At 43.5% G+C, this 20417-nt stretch overlaps 1 protein-coding gene across 2 annotated transcripts in view; it reads right to left on the minus strand.

Annotated features, from left to right (window-relative positions):
* Window positions 1-16778: 16778 nt before the first annotated feature.
* Window positions 16779-20417, minus strand: part of DSC1 (desmocollin 1) — a 52879-nt gene continuing 49240 nt past the window's right edge. The window contains exon 16 of one of the 2 annotated variants that reach the window (XM_090039868.1): window positions 16779-20331. In XM_090039868.1, coding sequence (XP_089895994.1) covers window positions 20134-20331 — 198 coding nt within the window. In that variant the 3' untranslated portion in view covers window positions 16779-20133. The remainder of the gene's footprint in view (window positions 20332-20417) is intronic. The other variant, XM_090039869.1, reaches the window with a different exon arrangement.

A 20417-nucleotide genomic window follows, 5' to 3' on the forward strand; every position in this document is an offset into this window, starting at 1 on the left:
CTGTGAGCCAATGGCCATCCATGCATGGAGAAAAGATGGGCACCACCAAATCACTTTGCCTGAAGAATCACCAATAATGCACAGCATCTAAGATGTACTTATAGTCTCAGTGGCCTTAGGACTGACTTGACTTGATTTGACACATTCGCAGCTGTGTTATCTAAATTTGAGCCAAATAGCTTTGTTTTGATCACCACAGTCCTTAATGTTATCTTTGTTCCTAGTACGATGGTCTCAGCTGCTCTAGATTGTGAATATACCATGTCATCAATGGTTATAAAGTTTCTCTCCTCTCATAAACTTAATATTAACCATGTTTTGCACAGTGTCAGACTCATTAATGGATTCAGAGTAGGAAGACAAGCGTATATGTGCATTTCTGAGGCCATGGACTGCTATTACATTTGTAGCGCTAAATACACCCTTGTGGTACTACAAAAATCTGCTTAAGCTGCCTGCAGTGCTACAAAGACACTGAAAGTGCTACAAAATATTAGCAATCTGGGCTCATGATGGAGGTGATATCTTTTATTAGACCAACAAGGTTTTTGCAAAAAAAAAAATTCTCTTATTGCAAGCTTTTGGGCACAAACACCCTTTATCAGGCATTGGAGAAAAGATTGTAAAAGTTCTCTTGGGTAGAAATGAAAGTTCCTATTTCATAGGATTTCACAGAGGAGTCTGTAGATGGAAAATTCCTCTGGGCAGGCAGGTCTTAGCTGTTAAAGAGTCTCTCACCTCTCAAATTTTAGCCAAATTTGAAATTAAATCCTCATATTTTCCCAAGGACAAAGCAACTATGACCACCTGAAACCTGAGATACTGCTCCTGCCTTTGTTCAAGCTAACTTGCATCATCACAGAACCTCACAAGAGAGAAGAGAGACTCTTTAATAGCTAAGACCTGCCTACCCAGAGGAATTTTCCATCTGTTGACTCCTCTGTGAAATCCTATGAAATATGAACTTTCATTTCTACCAAGGAGAACTTTTACAATCTTTTCTCCAATGCCTGATGAAGCTTGCTATTAAAGATTTTAGTTTTTTTTGCAAAAATCTTGTTCTAATAGAGAGATCCCCTCTACCATGAGTCCAGATTGTCTTTTCCTCTAAACCAATATGGCTACAGCCTGGATCCCTGACAAAATATTAGCAATTTCAGAAAGTAACTTTTTGGCAGCACCACATTTTGTAGCTTATCTCTGACAGCATATCTGACTGTTCCATGGCAGGGGGGAGGGAATTGAACTCCCCAAAAAGCAGCCCCTTATGCATTAGCTGGTGAATTCATCTTTGGAGCTTGTCATCCAGGGGGCTGGAGCAACTGTACACTCCCATAGCGCTATTTGTTTGTATATAGCAGACAAATGAATGTCGATCCATAGCCCTGAGGCTCAATCCACATATGCAGGTAAAGATGCAATGTGATCTAATGCATGATTCACACAATTGCACCTTCTGCCATGCCACATGTGAATGATGGGAGGCTCAATTATGGGATTATGCATTAGATCCCATCACTTCTTTTACTGCCGGTGCAGGGAGAACCCAAGCCTGGGCTCCCCCAATACTGACAAGAAGCAAGCTCTTGTGGCTGGAAGCCCCCTGAGTTTCAAGCACCCCCCAGGGTTGGGGAGATCACCACAGCAGTTATCTCTCTGACCCAGGGGTTTCATGCATGCCCTGTGGCTGCTAGGACCCAGCTGGGTCCAGGCACCAAGTAGTGCTGCAAGGACCTAGCATGTGCAGCTACAGGATGCTGCCAGGACCAAGAGTCTGTAGCTGCTGGAGCTGAGAGTTTGCAGCAGTTGCGCTGGGCAAGGTGCATCAATTTAGCTGGGAACCCACGGCTGATGGGGTTCCCAGAAGTAGGGGACCGCCTGCTACACATGCACATTAAAGTTTGATAGCAACCAGTTATAACGTTTATACATATTTTCAAGGTATAATGTTATAGCTGGTTGGAGCTTTTTATCGTGTAATAAGTACTTTGCACATGTGACTGGTCTCAAGGTACTTGCACAATTAACCAGATAACTGTGTGATACCAGTAATATTTAGAGGGGGTCTGAGCCTGCATGTGACTTTGTCGTGGTGCACGTGTAGATGTGCTCCCATGGCACACATGTAGATGCACTCCCAGGGAAAGCTTACTGCACAGTATTTTACTGTATAGTAAGCTTTCAGCACATAAATAACATGTGTAGATGCGCCCAGCAGGATATAAGTCAGCCCAAATGTATCCACCTGAACAGTGGCGATAGTATGACTTCAAACAGGGGAAACAGCCCTACAAAACTATTCATTTCATTTTCTAGAAATTTAAAATAGCTATTTTTAATTAAAAAATAAACTTGTAGGAAAATGTTAAAATATGCAGTTAGAATGAGGCACTGGTTTTATTTGATTTTAACAGGGAGCACAAACCTTGTCAGGTACTTCAAAGGAAGTTATTTTTGCCAAGGTAAGCTTTGTAGTCAAATAAGATAAAATATAATTCCCTGCTATTCTTGCTGCAAAGCACAATTTGATCTGATTAAGGAGGCAGATAGTCTCTGTCTCACACTTACTTAGAGTTATGTAACTGCCAACATAGCCATTGCTAGGAAGATCATCCAGTTTAATCTATTCTCAGAAATTATCTTAGACATTGATATAAAAATGGTAGCCACCGACTTGCTTTACTGTAGAAGACTACCTATATTAACAGTGTTGAGAACTCAAAGTGTTGATTTGGTGTTTTTAAGCAGTACTTGAGTAATATTCTTGGACAATGTAAGTATTATTTTATAGATAGTATGTTAGTTGTGGGAAATAAAATCTGTCATTGGACTTGAGAAAATGTTTTAACATCTTAGGACTCTCTTATGGTCAACTGAGGGCTAGAAACCACTGTGGAACATCATTCAAATGCCAGCAGTTGGGATGCTGCAAAAGAGTTGAGAGTTCCTGGCTAAAGGTTAGATTTTTATGACCTTTTCTAAAGTTACAAGGAAAGACTCTCAAGGCACCATGCACCAGTCCAGCGGGGGGTGGGGGGGCAAACTTTGCAGGTTTGCCACAAGTAAAGACCCGCACCCTCTATGAATGCCACTCCAGTTCCCTTCCCTTGCCCCACCTACTGCTCAGCTTTCTGTTTCTTGTCCTGCCCCATCTGCTGCTTTGCTTTCTGATCTGGTCCATATCTACCGCTGTGCTGCCTGCTCTTTCCCAGTTACTGCCTGCTGCTGAGGCAGGGGACAATATCCCAGCCTCCACTCTAATGTCATAGTGGGGGCTGAGCAGCAGGCAGATGCCTGGGGCAGGGGTGTGGGATGGGAGGCAGCTTCCCCACCCTCCCCCTGGAGCCCCTCCCACACTCTCCCCATGGCGCACAGCTCTGGCAGGCAGCAGGGTGGGGGGACAGTAGCAGCACGGGGGGGGTGCTCTGCTTGGCGCTGATGCCTGGTTCCTGGCTCTGGCCAGCGCTGCAAGGAGGGTGGCCCCTGCCTGTCTGCTTGTTTCCCCAGCACTTCCTGCACTTGCGGGGCACAGGAGGGGAGCCCCAGGCACTGGATCAGGTGTGGGCACAGGAGGGAAGCTTGAAGTGTGCCCCTAAGTGCAGAGAATGTTGGGGAAACAAACATCTTGGCGGGGGCTGCACTTCTCGCTGCAACGTGCAGATCTGGTCAGAGCCAGGCACCAGTGCCCCCACCTGCTGCTGTGCAATGGGAGGAGTCTGGGGGAGTCCCCATGCCCCTCACACCCCCCCCCTCACACCCCACAAGCTGCATGCACAGGCACACACTCCCCTCACAGTGTTTCCTGCATTGACTGCAGGAGAGGACAGTGTGTTCGAGAGCCACACACCCACACCCCACAAATGCCACAACCCCCCAACATACCCTATGCCCACCCACACAAGGCCACCCCCCACCATACACATACCCATTATATGCTTCCACCTTTGATCCCTTGCAGTGCTCTGGTGAACAAATGTTCCCCCAGATACTGGTGGTCACCCCTGCTAAACTTATAGATGGCCATCAGATCACCCCTGAGCCTGTGCTTTTCCAGGCTAAAGAGCCCCATAGCTCTCATCCTGTCATCATAAGGTCTGTTTTCCTGACCTCTGATCATGCAGGGGGCTCTTCTCTGAACTCTCTCAAGCTTCTCCACATCCTTTTTGAATTGTGGAACCCAAAACTGGATGCAGTACTCCAGCTGCAGCCTCCCCAAGGCCGAGTACAAGGGGAGAATGACATCCCAGGATTTGCTTGAGAAGTATCTATGGTTGCAAGCCAGTGTTTTGGTCGCTTTACTACCTGCAGCATCGCATTGCAGGCTCATGTTCATCTTGTGGTCAATGATGACCCCCAAGTCTCTTTCTTCTGTAGTACTAGCCAGAGTTGCACTGCCTAGCCTATCAGGATGCTGCAGGCTTTTCCTCCCAAGGTGGAGAACCTTGCATTTTTCAGTGTTGAACACCATCAGGTTCTCATCCGCCCATTTGCTGAGCCTATCCATGTCAGCCTGAATCGCCCTCCTGTCTTCAGGTGTGGATGCTTTGCTGCAAAGCTTGGTGTCATCAGCGAACTTGGTCAGTCTGCTTCTGACTCCAATGTCCACATCATTAATGAAGTTGTTGAACGATAATGAAGTTGTTGAAGGACAGAGCCTTGGGGGACCCCACTGGTCACAGGGCACCATGATGATTTGACTTCCATCAATCACTACCCTCTGAGTCTGACCACAGAGCCAATTTCCCAGCCAGCAGATTGTGGTCAACCGAAGGCCACAATTGGCCAGTTTTGCCAAAAGGTGATCATGGGATATCAGATTGAAGGGACACAAAGTACCCCTTTAATAGGTTGGCTTTTTCCTGGGTGTCAGTTTTCAGTTGTCCCATCTGCTTCAGCAAGGGTTCAATTTTGTCCTTGTGTTTCCTCTGGCTCCCCACATATCTGAAAAAGGACTTGTTATTGTCCTTGATGCTCAAAGCTAGTTGGAGTTCAGTTGCACCCTTGGCTTTCCTGGTTTGCCCCCTGCAGCACCAGACCAGTGTAGAATATTCCTCCTTGGAGGTGAATCCCATCCTCCATCCTTTGTAGGCCCTTCTTTTTAGCCTCAGGAGGTCTGCTAGAGCCAGGAGGGCTCCTGTGTCCTCTTGCTGCCTTTCCTCTGAGATGGAATAGAATTAGCTTATGCACTGAGGATTGCTCCCTTGAGGAGCAACCACTTTTCCTGAACTCCCCTCCCCCTGGGTTTGTGGTCCATTAGGGCCTCACTGACAAGCCTCCTGAGCTTGTCAAAGTCAGTTTTCCTGAAGTCAAGGACTTCAGCGTTGCTGACTGACTTGCCAGCTTTATGGTGGATGGTGAAGGTGATCAGCTCTTGGTTGCTGTCAGCCAGTTACCCATTGATCACTAGGCTGCCGATTTAGGTCATCCCCAGTAGCCAGGACCAGGTCAAGTAGTGCTTTACCTCTCATAGGCATGAAGAACAGTTGATCACTATCCTCCTTATTACATCTTTTCTCTGTATTGAAAGTCTTTTATTATGGTTTTTCCCTAGCCTTCTTTCTAAACTAAAACTCAGTTGCTGCACCTGTTGCAGCTCCTTAAAATTTTTTGTTTAGTACTCATGAATCATGGATTTTTGATTTTTTTTTTTTTCCTTGAAGTTGGATGTCTGATAAGGACAGGAATTTTCTTTCTCTGTAGGACTTCCATTATATATATGGATACTAATCATCAACTCAGCATTTCCTCCTTCAAAGAGGAAAGTACATTGGAGCAAGCTGAGGGCCATCACTGAGCAAGCTGAGGGCCAGCCAGGTAAGCAGAAGGAGAGCTGCTGCATCATTATAGTGGGCAACTCCCTGCTGAGAGGAATGGAGGGACCCATCTGTCATCCGGATCCCATGGTGTATGAGATCTGCTAGCTGTCTAAAGCCAGGATCGGGGATGTCATGGTGAGAATTTCTGACCTCATCCAGCCATCCAACAACTATCCCATGGTCCTCATCCATGTGGGAACAAATGATGTGGCCAGGAGTAGCCCCGACCATATCATGAGTGACTACAGAGTTCTGGGGGCCAGGTTTAGGAAGACGGGGGCACAGGTGGTCTTCTTGCCAATCCTCCTGGTCAGTGGTCAGAGTAGGCATCTGTGTCAGAAGTCAATCTGTGGCTCTGGAGCTGGTGCCATCGTGCAGGTTTTACCTTCCTGGACCAGGATCCACACTTCTGTGCAAGGGACCTCCTGGGACACAATGGGCTTCATCTCTCTGTGAAAAGTAAGAGTCTCCTTTCTTACAGATTGGCTGACCTCCTACATCAGGCTTTAAACTAAGTTTGACTGGGGACAGGAAGGCAGGAGATGGAGAGAGTCTAGAACCTACAAATTGCAAGACGCGCAACAGTACATCCCAGGTAAGTACTAAGGTACCCATTGGGCATCAGAACAGGGGCGCACCAAAGGCACCATTGAGGGGGCTCAAGTGCCTCTATACTAATGCTAGGAGCACGAGGGACAAACAGCAAGAACTCGAACTTTTGCTAGCAGACAATAACTTTGATTTAGTGGGGCTAATGGAAACCTGGTGGGATCCTACCCATGACTGGGTGGTACACATTGAGGGCTACAGGCTGTACAGCAGAGACAGAGTAGGGAGGAAAGGAGGTGGGGTGGCCCTCTATGTAAAAGAGCATTATACATTTATCCTAATCAAAATGGGATCTACCCTAATCAAGAGGAGCAGAAAGTTGAGGCATTAGGATACATGGAGGTTGAGGGGAAAGGGACATTGGTGGTGGGGGGTCTGCTACCACACCAAGAGGAAAAGCTGGACTTGGAATTCTTGAGGCATCTCTCAGAGGCCATACAGTCTATGGATATGGTTGTCATGAAGGACCTAAACTACCCTGACATCTGCTGGGAGGAGCAGTCAGCCCAAATCCAACTGTATACATAGTTTCCTAACCTGTGTGCAGGACTTTCACCTAATGCAGGAGGTATATGGTCCTACTAGGGGGAATGCCTTGCTGGACTTGGTGTTGGCTATGGGGGATGTCTGGGTAGGGGAGTTACAGATTCATGGTCACTTTGGGGATAGTGACCACCAATCAATTGAATTTGCCATACAGTGCAGGGTGGGTAAGATGACTAGTAGGGTGGAGGTGCTTAACTTTAGGAAGTCTAACTTCAGTGTGCTTAGGAGTCTAGTCAATGATACACTGCAGGATAGGAGTATTGGTGAGTTGGAAGTCCAGGAAGGGTGGTCGTTCCTAAAGGAAGTGAACCTTCAGGTGCAGAGGAAGATGATCCCAGTCCGAGGGAAATGGTGAAAGGAGCCAAAAAATTTCCTTGGCTAAACGGGGAAATCCAGGGGAGCCTCAGGGCAGAAAAGGCGGTATATAGGCAGTGAAAGCAGGGGGAAGCTACCAAGGAAGAGTAAACTTACTTGGCCTTCACTTACAGGGAAGCCATTAGAAAGGCCAAAGCAACTACAGAACTGAGGCTGGCAACACAAATTAAAGATGACAAAAAGTCTTTTTTTAGGTATGTAGGGAGTAAAAGGATGGCATAAGGCAGCATAGGACCCCTACTGAACAACAAGGAGCAATTAGTGACAGACAGGGGGAAAAGCTGAGCTATTCAATGAGTTTTTTGCCTCGGTGTTCTTGAACAGGGGTCAAGATAAGTCTCCTAATAGGTTCTTAGATGGGCATCAGAGGGACACCAGCCCACCAACTAGTGACACTGACTTGGTGCAGAGTCACTTGGATGGACTGGATGTGTTCAAGTCAGCAGGCCCGGATGAGCTGCATCCAAGAGTACTGAAGGAATTGGCCAGTGTCATAGCAGAACCACTGGCACAGCTGTTGTAGCATTCATGGTGCTCGGGTCAGATCCCAGAGGACTGGAAAAGGGCCAATGTGGTCCCTATTTTCAAGAAGGGGAGAGAGGAGGATCCGCTTAATTATAGGCCAGTCAGCCTCACCTCCATCCTTGGAAAGGTCTTTGAAAAGATTATGAAGGACCATATCTGTGGGAGTCCAACAGGAAAAATAATGCAGCAGGGCAACCAGCATCGATTCGTAGCAGGCAGATCATGGCTGACCAACCTGGTTGCATTTTATGACAGGGTCACAAAATGCTTAGATGCAGGAGTAGAGGTGGGTGTTGTTTTCTTGGATTTTAACAAGGCCTTTGATACAGTATCTCATCCCATTCTCATAAATAAATTAAGAGGCTGTGACAGATGTTTACACAGTCTGGTGGGTGGCAAATTGGCTTAGCAGTCAAACCCAGAGAGTGGTAGTAGATGGGTCAGTATCAACCTGGAAGGATGTGGGTAGTGGGGTCCTGCAGGGTTTTATCTTTGGACCTGTACTCTTCAATATCTTCATTAGTGACTTGGATGTAGGTGTTAAGTGTATTCTGTCCAAGTTTGCAGATGATACTAAATTGTGGGGTGAAGTACAGACTCCAGAGGGTAGGGAATGATTGCAAGCAGACTGGACAGGTTAGAAAAGTGGGCAGTACACAATAGGATTCAGTTGAACATGTGCTGAGTGCTGTACCTAGGGCGCAAAAATATCCAGCACACCTATTGGCTGGGAAGTGACCCTCTCAGCAGCACAGTAGTGGAAAGGGATCTCAGAGTCCTAGTGGACTCCAAGATGAACATGAGTTGTCAGTGTGATGAAATCACCAGCAAAGCTAATTGCATTTTATCATGCATCAGCAGATGCATGACTAATAGAACCAAAGAGGTGATACTTCCCCTCTGTGCAGCATTGGTCAGACTGCAGTTGGAGTACTGCCTCCAATTTTGGGTGCCGTAGTTCAAGAAGGATGTTGATAGCCTTGAGAGGGTCCCGAGGAGGGCCACTTGTATGGTTAGGGGCTTACAGGACAAGCCCTCTGAAGCAAGACTGAGGGACCTGGACCTCTTCAGGCTCCACAAAAGAAGGCTGAGCAGTGATCTTGTGGCCGCCTACAAATTCATTAGTGGGACAGCAGGGGATCGGAGATGCTGTGCTCACCAGGGCACCTCTTGGGGTAACAAGGAACAATGGTCACAAACTGACAGAGCAGATTTAGGCTATATATCAGGAAAAACTTCTTCACAGTAAGGATGGCCATAATCTGGAACGGGCTTTCAAAGGTGGTGCTCTCGTACCTTTTGGGGTCTTTAAGGGAGGGCCGGATAGGCATTTGGCTGGGGTCATTTGACCCTAGCACTATTTCCTGTCTAGGCAGGAGGATCGACTTGATCTATTGAGGTCCCTTCAGGCCATAGCATCTGAATTTATGATACAAGTTCAACCCTTATGAACTTAATTTATTGGATGTATATGTTGCCCTTCCCAAAAAGGCCCAGTGTGGCTTAGAATAAAACCCACAAACAATGTTTATCGTGTCAGAATAAAAAATTAAAATAATAACTTTTTAAATAATTCAGAAGAAATCCACATCACTCCAGCCCCTCCTGTTCTCTTGCCTCTGACAAAGGAGACTGACCACATTCATTACCTCCATAAAAGAAAACAAGTCTAGCCCAACCCCAGTTTCCTCCCATCTGTACCTACTTGCACTCCTTCTTACACTCCTTCCTGTTCCTCCCAAATCATACTCCCTCTCTCAAAGGGGTGGGGTGGGGGGGCATTGCTGTTCCCAAATGCACTTGTCATCCCCTTCCCTCCAGTGAAATACATTGTTCAATTAAACAAAACCAAAATAAAACAACCACCCTTTCCCTATCTCTGTTCCTACAGAAGAGCAATGCCAAAAGGCATCTCCCTCTTGGCAGGACCCATGCCAGGGCAGCCAGCAGTTCCTTTTATGCTTGGGTTCTTGCCTTTCCAGCTTGGCTGGCCATGAAGTTTGCCTACTCAATCTCCCAGCCTTTCCCCTGCTCCAAGTTCAGTCCCTGGGGTGTCAGGGACAGCAGTGTTACCAGCCCCTTCCAAACTGGGGCTTCCACAGTCCATAGGGGCTTTGGGGGATGCAGCAACAGAAGCAGCCTTCATATAGATATAGTACTATGTGGGCACATCTACATGTGATGCTACATCGCCATAATGTCCATGGGGGTCTACATGTGACTAGCAGCTGCTTTGCCATAGTGATGTGCTGCCTCATTATACTGAGCCGGTATGGCAAAGTAGCTGCTAAAAATAACCATGTGCAGTGGCTGTTACTGCACCATGGTTTAGTACAGGGGTAGGCAACATTTTTTGGCCGGAGTGCCGAAAAACACCACAATGCCTACCTCGGAAGATGCCAGAGTGCCAGCATGGCAGAAAAACAAAATGAAGGTAAGGGGTACATGGCAGGATGCCTGCTTGTGCCCCTTGCCCACCACCCAAAGCCCCTGCCCTCCAGCCCAGACTCTGTGGCTCCCAGCAGCTACTCCAGCTCTGGGTAGCTGCTGGAGCCCGGGCTGCTCCCAGCAAGGCTTGCAACATCCCAGCTGCCTCCTGGGTGCAGCCCGGGCTCCTGGCTCACAGCAGCTCCCCAGAGCCTGGTTGGGCTGGCGACAAACAGCTGTGCCGGGCTCATCACCTCTATGCTGGGAGCAGGGGAGAGACCAGGGCTGCACTGCCTCAGGCCCCTCCCTCACTGCCTGCTCCAAGCTGCGCCTGCACGTGCCAGTGTAGAGCTGATGCTGGAGCCCAGCACAGCTGTTTGGAGCCTCCTGGCTGCTGCCAGCCCCCGCTCTGGGGAGCTGCTGCTGCAATTGGGAGCCCGGGCTGCTCCCAGCAGGCAGCTGGGTTGCCACGAGCCCTGCTGGCAGCAGCCCGGGCTCCATCACTGGCAGCAGCCACTGGAGCCCGGGGCTGGCCATGGTGTGCCAAGCAAAATGGCCTTGCATGCCGCAATCAGCACGCGTGCCAGGGGTTGCTGACCCCTGATTTAGCACATCCAAAAGGAAGTACTAAATTGCAGCGCAGTAACCAAGTTGCCATAGTGATGCATGTAGAGGCACCCAATATGACGTATACTAGATGTATTCCATACAGTTTTAAGTATAGTAACTTCCATACTGTTTAAAATATAGTAACTCAATAATTGAAACCAGTAGTTAAGTTTTATTGGCATATGAAAAACCCAGTTGACGAACTGAGGTGATAGAACACAAAAATGCATACTTTGACTAACAGTCTGACCACCTGTATATTATGGAGCATAAGATGACCAAGTAAGATGTAAATATAAAATATTTCTTATCTGCTCCTTGGTACTAATTGAAGCAGTAATTATTTTGGTGTTGGGGATTGCAGTAATTTACTAAACCGATGGTGAACATTACAGAGATACTAAAGTTCTAGTTATCTATTGATGGGCTCAGAGTCTAAAACCTTAAGTAACTGAGATGTAGTCTACATGCTATCAAAAAACCTCTCTGAAAAAATAACAAATTAACTGGATTCTGAAACTGATAGCCAAGGTAACACCTAGTAGTGATTTTAAGATATACCCAGTGAGAGAATGATGGAGAAAGTAGTATACTTTCAATAGTACAGAATACATACAGCAAATGAAGATAGGGAATGTCCATTAATTTAGCACTAGGAGAGCAGTTGAAAGTGAAAGGGAAAAACTAAGGAAACTAGAATGTAGCCTAATTGTGAAGCAGAAACTAAATTAGTCTAAATAATCTGCTATGTAAGACGCACAGTAAATATGATACGGGTAGATTATACAGGTTTAAACACATGAATACATGATCTAGAATGGTGATAGCCGAACTTTTCCATCTGCGGGGCAGAATGAACCACTTCAGAATTTGTGGATGGGTGCTAAAACCTGCCCATAGTTGGTACTTCCCCCTGCTGTGGCATGGGAAAAGGGCCCACAGCTGAAGTCCCTACTGCTGAATCATGCCAAAGCACCATGTTTGTTATCCAATGGCTCTATAGGCCAGATCCAGCCTTTGGGCACTGGGTTGCCAATGTGTGGTCTATAATAAATTTGTTTTTGTAGCATGTGTCCAAAAAGAACAGAATGTTCCACAAAATGATAGCTGTCAGGAGACTAAAGGTGCATCGAGATGCCCAAGGATAAAAGACTGAAAGTGCACTGCAGCATGTGAAAAATACAGCTACTGTATCTTCAGCAAAGCAACCTTTACTGTCTTTTTCTTGTTCTTAGGAAGGATATCAATAGGCAGCAGTAGTAAAATTGCTAATGTATTACAGCCAAATGAGTATTCTAATCTATGTTACAAGTCAGTAGATTGCAAAAATACAACTAGCTACAGTTGGGTGCATCTATGCAATAAGCTCACTGCGGTTTCCTAATTAGCTCCATAAGAAACCATCACTGGTCTACTCAAGTGGCGCTCTTAGGCCGGAGTAAGTTAATTAACTCCGTGGTAGGTTAGCACTGGCTAACGCAAGTACTATCCTACAGCAGAGTTATTTACTCCGCCATAACACACATGTAGATGGTAACCAGGGCTGGCTGGGGCACAAGGGTGCTACAGTGTGGGGCTGCCTTGTGCCCCAGTCAGCCCCTCCATAGCATGTTGCTACCTCTCAGCTCCATGTTCTTGGGGAACCCGACACAGGAGGCAGACTGTCTGACTAACAAAGAATTCCCCACCCCCACCACCACCACGTAAACAGAAACTGATTAAGATGCAGTGAGAGACGCACCTAAAACCCTCCAGATAAGGGTGACAAGAGTGAAACAACTGCCCTAGGTCTCATTTGCATTTGAGATGGGACCAGATGACCATTCATTTACATGAGACATGGTGAACAGAAAGCCTGAAGCAGAGACCACAGTGAATTCTGGGATCAGTGAAGCAGGGGAGCACTGCATGATGGGGAATCTGTGCTCCAAATGCTAATCAACCCACACACCCCGCTCAGCATTTATCAGACCAGTTCTAATCTGGATTTACAAAGGACTTTTCCTCCCCCCACCCTCACACACACACCTCTAAGCAGAAGTAAGTTTAATAGGCATCTCCGGCTGTGCATTTCCCAGTCCCACTACGGGAGGCCTATTTAAACTTAATTGGCTAAAACTCGGTTGCTGGGTTAGGGAACACTGAGACAATACACCAAGTCCGAGGGGGTATGGGCAACATTTGAACAATGGTACAGGGTTCATCACAGCGCCCAGCCTATTGGAGCCCTGACCACAAGTGTTGTCATACTTTTCCCGAGACGACTGGTGGAAGTCCTCCCCTCCTAAGGTTATGAACACTCTAATAATTGCCTTAAGTCTGTTAAAAGACTATAGTAAGATCTGGAAAAGTCATGCTAAGCTGAGGCTTGTTCACAGCAAGTAAAATTCCAAAACCCTGATGCTGCAAGCTATCTATTGTTTCTGAAGAAACCAGGAGATATCCCATCAGTATATTTGCTATCCATAGGGATGTCAAGCTGGCTCCTAAGTATGTGTTTCCTGAGTATCAGTCAGTTTCCTGAGATGTTCCAACCGGATAACCCCTTGTCAATAGAAAAGACAATTTGATTTACACTATTGAGACTGCTTGAAAGAAGCTGAACTGAGGGTATAAAAATCTGTAAAAGAAGCAGCAAAAGTGTGTGTGTGCTGATACCACCCGCTTTCTTCTCGAGAGGCTGAAGGAGGCAGATCGTCTCCCTTCAAGGATCGTGCTGAGAACTTTAACCTGTCGGCTGTGCAACCCGAGTGCCTTGGACTGATGAGATCCCAGCTCTCTCTTTTCTCTTCTCTCTCTAGGCATAGATTTCTGAACCTGAACTGTATTAGTTAAGCTTGAGCTAAGTTTCCCCAAATACTTAGTGAAACCAGGGTAATACTGTAACTGTTTGTGTTTGTTTTTCCTTTGCATGTCTGTTACTGCTAGTGTCATTTATATATTTCAACTACTTAGCAATAAATGACTTTTATAGTCAAACTGGTGGTAACTGGGTATATTTTTTCTTCGTTACTTCTCCTTTCCCACTTGCTCTGCAGCAATGCTTCTTTTACCTAAGCTAAAGATCCCTGTGAAGCCCAAAAATACTGTGGGCTCTGCTCATCAAGAGGCTAAAAGATTGGGAAGTGCTGAGTTTGAAACACATAAGGGAATCAGCTTGTACAGACTGATTGACCCAGTTTGGCTCAGATGTGCCTTAATGAACTGAATGCGGCCCATGAGGGTGTCAGCTGGACACCCATCCGGATTCAGAGGTATTCTGTTTAACTGTGTGCTTGTGTCTGACTGTAGTTATTGTTGTTTTGATTAACTAATTCTTGGCATATGAGGGTGTCGGCCTGTCCATGCTGATCAACCCAGCCAGGTCAAGTGTGTCACGTTAATGTGTGTGTGTTTGTGTGTGACTGATTTGAGGACTGGAGGAACCCAGCCCCACTGAACTGAGTCCTGCAAGATAGCTCCATTGGGGGTGAGGGCTTGCAGAAGGGAGACATACAGCTCTGTATAGAAATGCAAGTAACACAAGCAGCACATTAATAGAATTACCAAGACCCTAGCCCTAATAAATGAACACACCCCAAAGTAGCGGGCAAATCTGGTAACAATGTTGAGCCTCCATGGCTACCTGACTGACCCCCCTGCCCCACTGCTACATCAGGGAAAATAATGGGAGGGGCAGGGGGATGGAAAGAATTTAAGACAACCCTCTTATAATCAGATTTTATACCTGGAAAATTTATAACAAATTTATAATTTTTCAATATATAGAACCTAATTTGGGGGAGGGAAATTGTCTTAAATTCAGGATCAAGTAACTTAGAGTCAAGTAAATACAATACTGTGTCAGAGTACATTTGCCAGCCATTAGCATGCACATCTTCTGTAGATAGCTCCTTTTCCAGGAAGTAGTAGAAATGATAACACATCTTAGTCACCACTACCTAGTAATTGTTGGTACATTATGAGCAGTATCATGGGCTGTTGTTGATGGGAGGCACCATATAGTCTGTGAAGCAGGAGAAGTACTTTCTATGGCTGGCTTTAAAACATCTCTTAATTAATCCTAATGCCATCTTCAATTAAAGTCTGCCTAGTGGAGTTGGCATACTGTGATCATACATGAAAATTACAGGCAGGCTTCGGATTTACGGCACAATTAGTTCCTGAAAATGGCATCTTAAGTTGAAACGTTGTAACTCCGAACCGATTTTTCCAATAGGAAACAATGTTATAAATGGGGGATTGGTTCCTGAACCAACGCCCGATACCGTTTTCACTAAAATAACACAGAATTTTGTACTCAGTCAACTCTAGATGAGTAATATTAATGTATTTATATTGTAAATAGCAATCATATTGATTTGGAAGGACTTCTTTGAGGTGACTTTGCTGGACTTTTTCAAGCGTTCTTGGCTGGATTCTTTTCTGAAGTCTTGGCTGCTTTCTTAAAGAAAGTGTCCAAAGAGGTTTGGACAGATGTTCTCCAGGGAGGTGGGTGATATCGAGACTTGTTCCCTGGCATGGCGTCACATCAGATCAAGTGTTGTAAAGTTGAAACTGATGTTAAAAAGTTGAAACAGGGTGTCAATTTATAAACGTTGCAAGTGAGAAACATTGTAACTTGAAATGTTTGATGTTGACCACAGCCTATATTCCAGGTCAGGGCTATATACTAGTAGAAAATCACTTTCCCTGAGTATCTAAACAGGGGAAGTTGAGGCTAGCGGGAGTGGGACCCTGCTGCACAGTGTTCCCAACACGAAGGCCAATTAGTATAGTTTATGCCTCAGACAGCCTGGTGGTATACTGTACTATAAGCAGGAATCACAAAGTGATACGTGCTCATCTAATTTTTTTTAGTTGGATTTAGGACCATCATTTGGGGTTAGATATCTGAATAGCTTGGGAGGTCTGGGCTCATATATTCTCCCTGTTGCACATAAACTGGCAATATAGTGCTAATATTAAGAGTTTGAGCTTGCTTATGTCTAAGTTCTAGCAAAGACTGCTACCCAGCATTCTTTCTAGCATCTGGATTTTATGCTCCAAAAGCACCACCCTCCCACTCACCGCTACAGTGCTTGAATGCTTAAGGCATTTATCTTGTGGCAGTTTCCAAGGGATCATAGTTTAGCCATACAATCTTATATAACACTTAGGCCATGAAGAGTTTTAACCAATTTCTGATGCATCTTACCTGCAGGAAGGGGCAGTGGTATTTGTCACATCTGAGAAGATGGGCCCTAGGAGAAATAGGGTCATCCCCTATTCATGCTGCCTTTCACATCTGTCTGATGCCAGACAAGCTATGCAAAGTTGACATTCTATAGTTCTTGTAACTCTTTTAAACTCAATATTCTGATAAAATCAGTGTCCAACCTCCTCTTTTTAGGATAAGTTCAGCTATTTGGACATATGTCTTAACATTGGCATTATACTAATTCTTTCAAATACGATAGCTAGTAACAAAATCTGTCAGTGATTTCAGGTGTGTAGAGTAATGTTGCACTTGTACACTTGGGGTTTTTTTTGTTAATGTGCATAAAGCATACTATACTATACCTTGAGCACACATAAGCAACTGTTTAGTTTCATGGCACAGTGGAACATACTATGCCAATGGTTGTCAATTGAAACTTTCCACTGGCTTCAGTGAAGGGTTCTGTTTTGAAAAAGTAATGACTTGTTTGACACCTCTTTGTTAAGTAGTAGTATAGCATGCATGTGGTTTCAAAAATATAAATGGTTTTAAATGTAGTAGTCCCCATGGATAAGGTCATCTTCATGGCCAGCTTGCATCAGGACATGTTTTAATTATCCATGCATCTTATTCTAGAATACAAGAAGTGAACCGTTTTTGCAGTAGGTCTCTCTGATTTTGCAAAAATCCACTTTATTATTTACTGTTATACAAAATACAATAAAAACATGATGTTAAACAAAGTAATATTTTAACAACTGGACAGCTTTTGAAACTGCTCAGCTGAAAAGAACAAATCTATTTCAAGTTTATCCAAGACCAATAATAATAAGAACACATTTTGAAACACTTTTTTGTTTGCTTTATACAAATTTCTCAAATTCTCAGAATTTTTTTTTTAATTTATTACTAAAAATAAGACCCCCAAGGGAAAAAAGTGAGTTATCTTAAAGTACCCACTGCTAAAATTGAACATACTTCATAAGAACAAAAAGGAAGCTAGTTAGAACCTCAGGGCCAGATCTTTGGTGTAAAAATCATCATACTCCATTTGAGTCAATGGAACTATCCCAGTTTACAGGGTTCAGCGTCTCATCTCTAGTGTACAAAGATGCAAATGACAAGGAATGGTTGTTCGCAGTGTTGCTTAAATTTACCATTACAAAATTAGTTCATAATATCTTGATCTTGCTTTTCTTGTTGGCAGTAGACACTACTCAGGATAAATTCACTTCCTCAGTCTAAAAGACTGTACAGATTACTTAATATACATTTAGCATTTGTATTTATGAAAGCTATTTATTGCAACTAAAACTTATCGTGAATATTCTCATGTCTACTAATAGTATGAGAAAAAGAAAAAGCTACTTTGATAAGCAGCTTTCTAGCTAACTCTTTAGACAATAAATGTTTTTCACTGACTTGTATCCATGTATTGAAATCACTGGGTAAAGACAAACAATATGTTTATACTGGTGGAACAGATAGAGGGTCACAGCTCTACATTTGTGTACTTCACTCCATGGTAAAATTAGCCCTCAAAGTCAGGATTGACTATATATTAAAAGAATGTTGGTGTACAGATTACATATATTTGTATCTTGTGAATTGTATCCTATTCCCAGCTGTGTAGTCTATTGAACTGGCTTTCTGTGTCAGCAGGTGGTGAACTATTGTAATAGTATCTTCTGTAATTGGCAGAGGAGGTGCTGGTCCATCTGCTCCAGATACTGTTGTAACTTACTCTACTAAACTGGTAAAAGTTACACTGATGTTTAGTGTTTGGTGCCTGCAGTCGTTGTTGTTCTCAAATCAGGGATGGTTCTTCACATGGATTCAGAGCAAAGTGACACTTTATTATCATCAAGAGCTTGTTTTAAAGAATTTATGAATAGTACATTTTTTAAAAATCCTTAAGCATGTTTACAGAGCAACACTGCTGAAAAGAAACATTAAAAACTAAATTGCACAAAGTTACCTTTTTTTTAATAACAGCAAAGGAAATTTTTAAAGCACAAAGGAATCCTGGAAGCATCTGAGAAAAGAAATAACACTGAATATCCTGGGTAAGTAATAAAAACTTACTGAATTCAGGATTTGGTGGTATATATCTTACTGTGACCTAGTGGTTGTTACTGTAACTTAATATGCTGTGTATAATTAATGTCTGTCCCAACCAGGTAGTTTGTCCAGTAAAAGATATTGCCCACAAGAATTCCTGCCTATAATTAAGTATTTAATAAGTTAATATTAATTACACCAGAGCAAATACTTTTATATTTATATATAATTTTGATTAGGAACCCATCTACACATGTTCTTTTGTGTATACAGCAAACAACTCCATATTAGCTCCTAAAATAGGATACTTCCTACTCATAGTAATTACAGGCATCATCCTTTGATATTTTCCCATAAAAAAAATCATCAGTGTTATCTCCAGTAAACTTGTGCTATATTTTGGTGAATCTGAATCTGAGAAAAAAAACACAAAAACTTAGGGCACTGACAGACTGCGGGAGGAAGGGAGGACCTGCTTTCCTGGAAGAAATGGTACATTACTTTGACTCGGTTCCACAGCATCTGCACAGATCAGAAGCTTCAATGAGGTATTTTGGCATTTTTATCTAAAGCTGCATCAATCGCCTATTAGATAAAAGTGCCATAAAAGCCCCACTGAAGATACTGTGTGAACAGAGTCCAACTAATGCAATGCCTCTTCTGAACATGTGCTGGGGTGCACAGAGTTTAAAGTAAAACTCTTGGTTTTGGGGGATTTTTTTTTATATCTGTAAGCAGCCTTAATGATTAAGCAAAATGATTGATTAAAAATAACCTTCTTATGGGATCCATTTTCGTTCCAATTACATGCATTCTATGATATGCTGAAGCTAGCAAACAACTAATGTAAAAATTTAATCTAAAATAAGCAAGAGATTGTACATAGGTTTTTGCAGTCCAGTAGTTATCTTGTGAAAGCATATGAGCCAATCTCTTGTATTTTGAATTCTTGATCTACAAGCTTACTATTTCTTTAAAAAAAAAAAACAATGTACAGCAAAAGCTCTGTTATCTGGCATCCCCGCGAATGGGGGATGCCAGTTAATCAAATATGCACCATCTGGTGCACTCTCTGGTGTCACTGTGCCAGGGGACAGGGAGGGGGGCCCCGCACAGGCTGCTTTGCCCTGGGCCATGGGCTGAAGAAGTGAAGGAAAAGAACTCAGCTTGCCATGGCAAAACTGTGTCCCTCAGATGCCAGTTAGTAGAGCTTTCCAGTTAATGAAGTGCCGGATAACACAGTTTTTGCTGTACTTACATATAATGCTTATAACCTACATTCTTCATGATAGCAAGGCTGGTAGTAACTACTAGTCCAAAAGAATGTCAATAAAATTTTAAATATTATGTTACATATATACAATACTTTTTTTTTTCCTTCTGTTTTCCAACTAACATATAAAGTTTCTTCTAATAAAGTAACCTAGTATCTTCTGAAATTTTACTCCTGAAAAATTAATATTTTGGATCCCAGATTATCTAAGTCAGACACTGGTAAGGTATTCTGATATATCCCAGATATAAACTCTGGGGATATTTTGTTTGTTTGTTTTGTTTTATTTTTAATTAAAGTAAAGGGGGAAAAGTTGAATAAAATAAAGCTTTCCATCTCCAAAGCTAAATAAAAGAAATTTTTATGAATACTTAAAACTATACAGACAAACAAAGAATGGAAAACGTAATGCTAAATAGAAACCCATATTACAGTATTAAAGTAGTCATACAGAACAGTGCGTTTTAAAACTTTTATCTTGGATACAACAAATATAGGTCAATAGCTATAAAGTATGGCAAATTATGAAGGATTTAAGTTCTTGTAAAAACCCTTAATGCCTTTTGATAAACCTCTCCCCTCAGAAAGGAAAATAAAAAATAGAATCTGCTGCATTTAAGTTCAAAATCAACTAACATTGGCAAAGTAAAACATCCATTTATTTGCAGTTTTCAGCACTGTGATAAATGCACTTATCTCCTTACACATGTTTCTGCTAATGTCCTAAACTTGGGTTCCAGCTGATCTAAAAAGTCAAGAGCTTCCTCTTCCTGCCGATCACTGCAGCAGCCTACAGAACCAGCCAGTGATCCCCTTCCTTCATAGTTATATGGAAGGACATAGTCTTCTGAATGCTTAAGCTCTTCATCCTGTCTGCACAGATGCACTTTCTGCATAGGAAGAAACAAACCCATCTAATTAGTTTTCTTAAACTGTTATCCTAAACATATAACATAAAAATAATTTTTTTGATTTA

The sequence above is a fragment of the Crocodylus siamensis genome, chromosome 3 (genome assembly GCF_052110815.1).
Source record: "Crocodylus siamensis isolate JL-2025a chromosome 3, ASM5211081v1, whole genome shotgun sequence".
Taxonomy (NCBI): domain Eukaryota; kingdom Metazoa; phylum Chordata; order Crocodylia; family Crocodylidae; genus Crocodylus; species Crocodylus siamensis.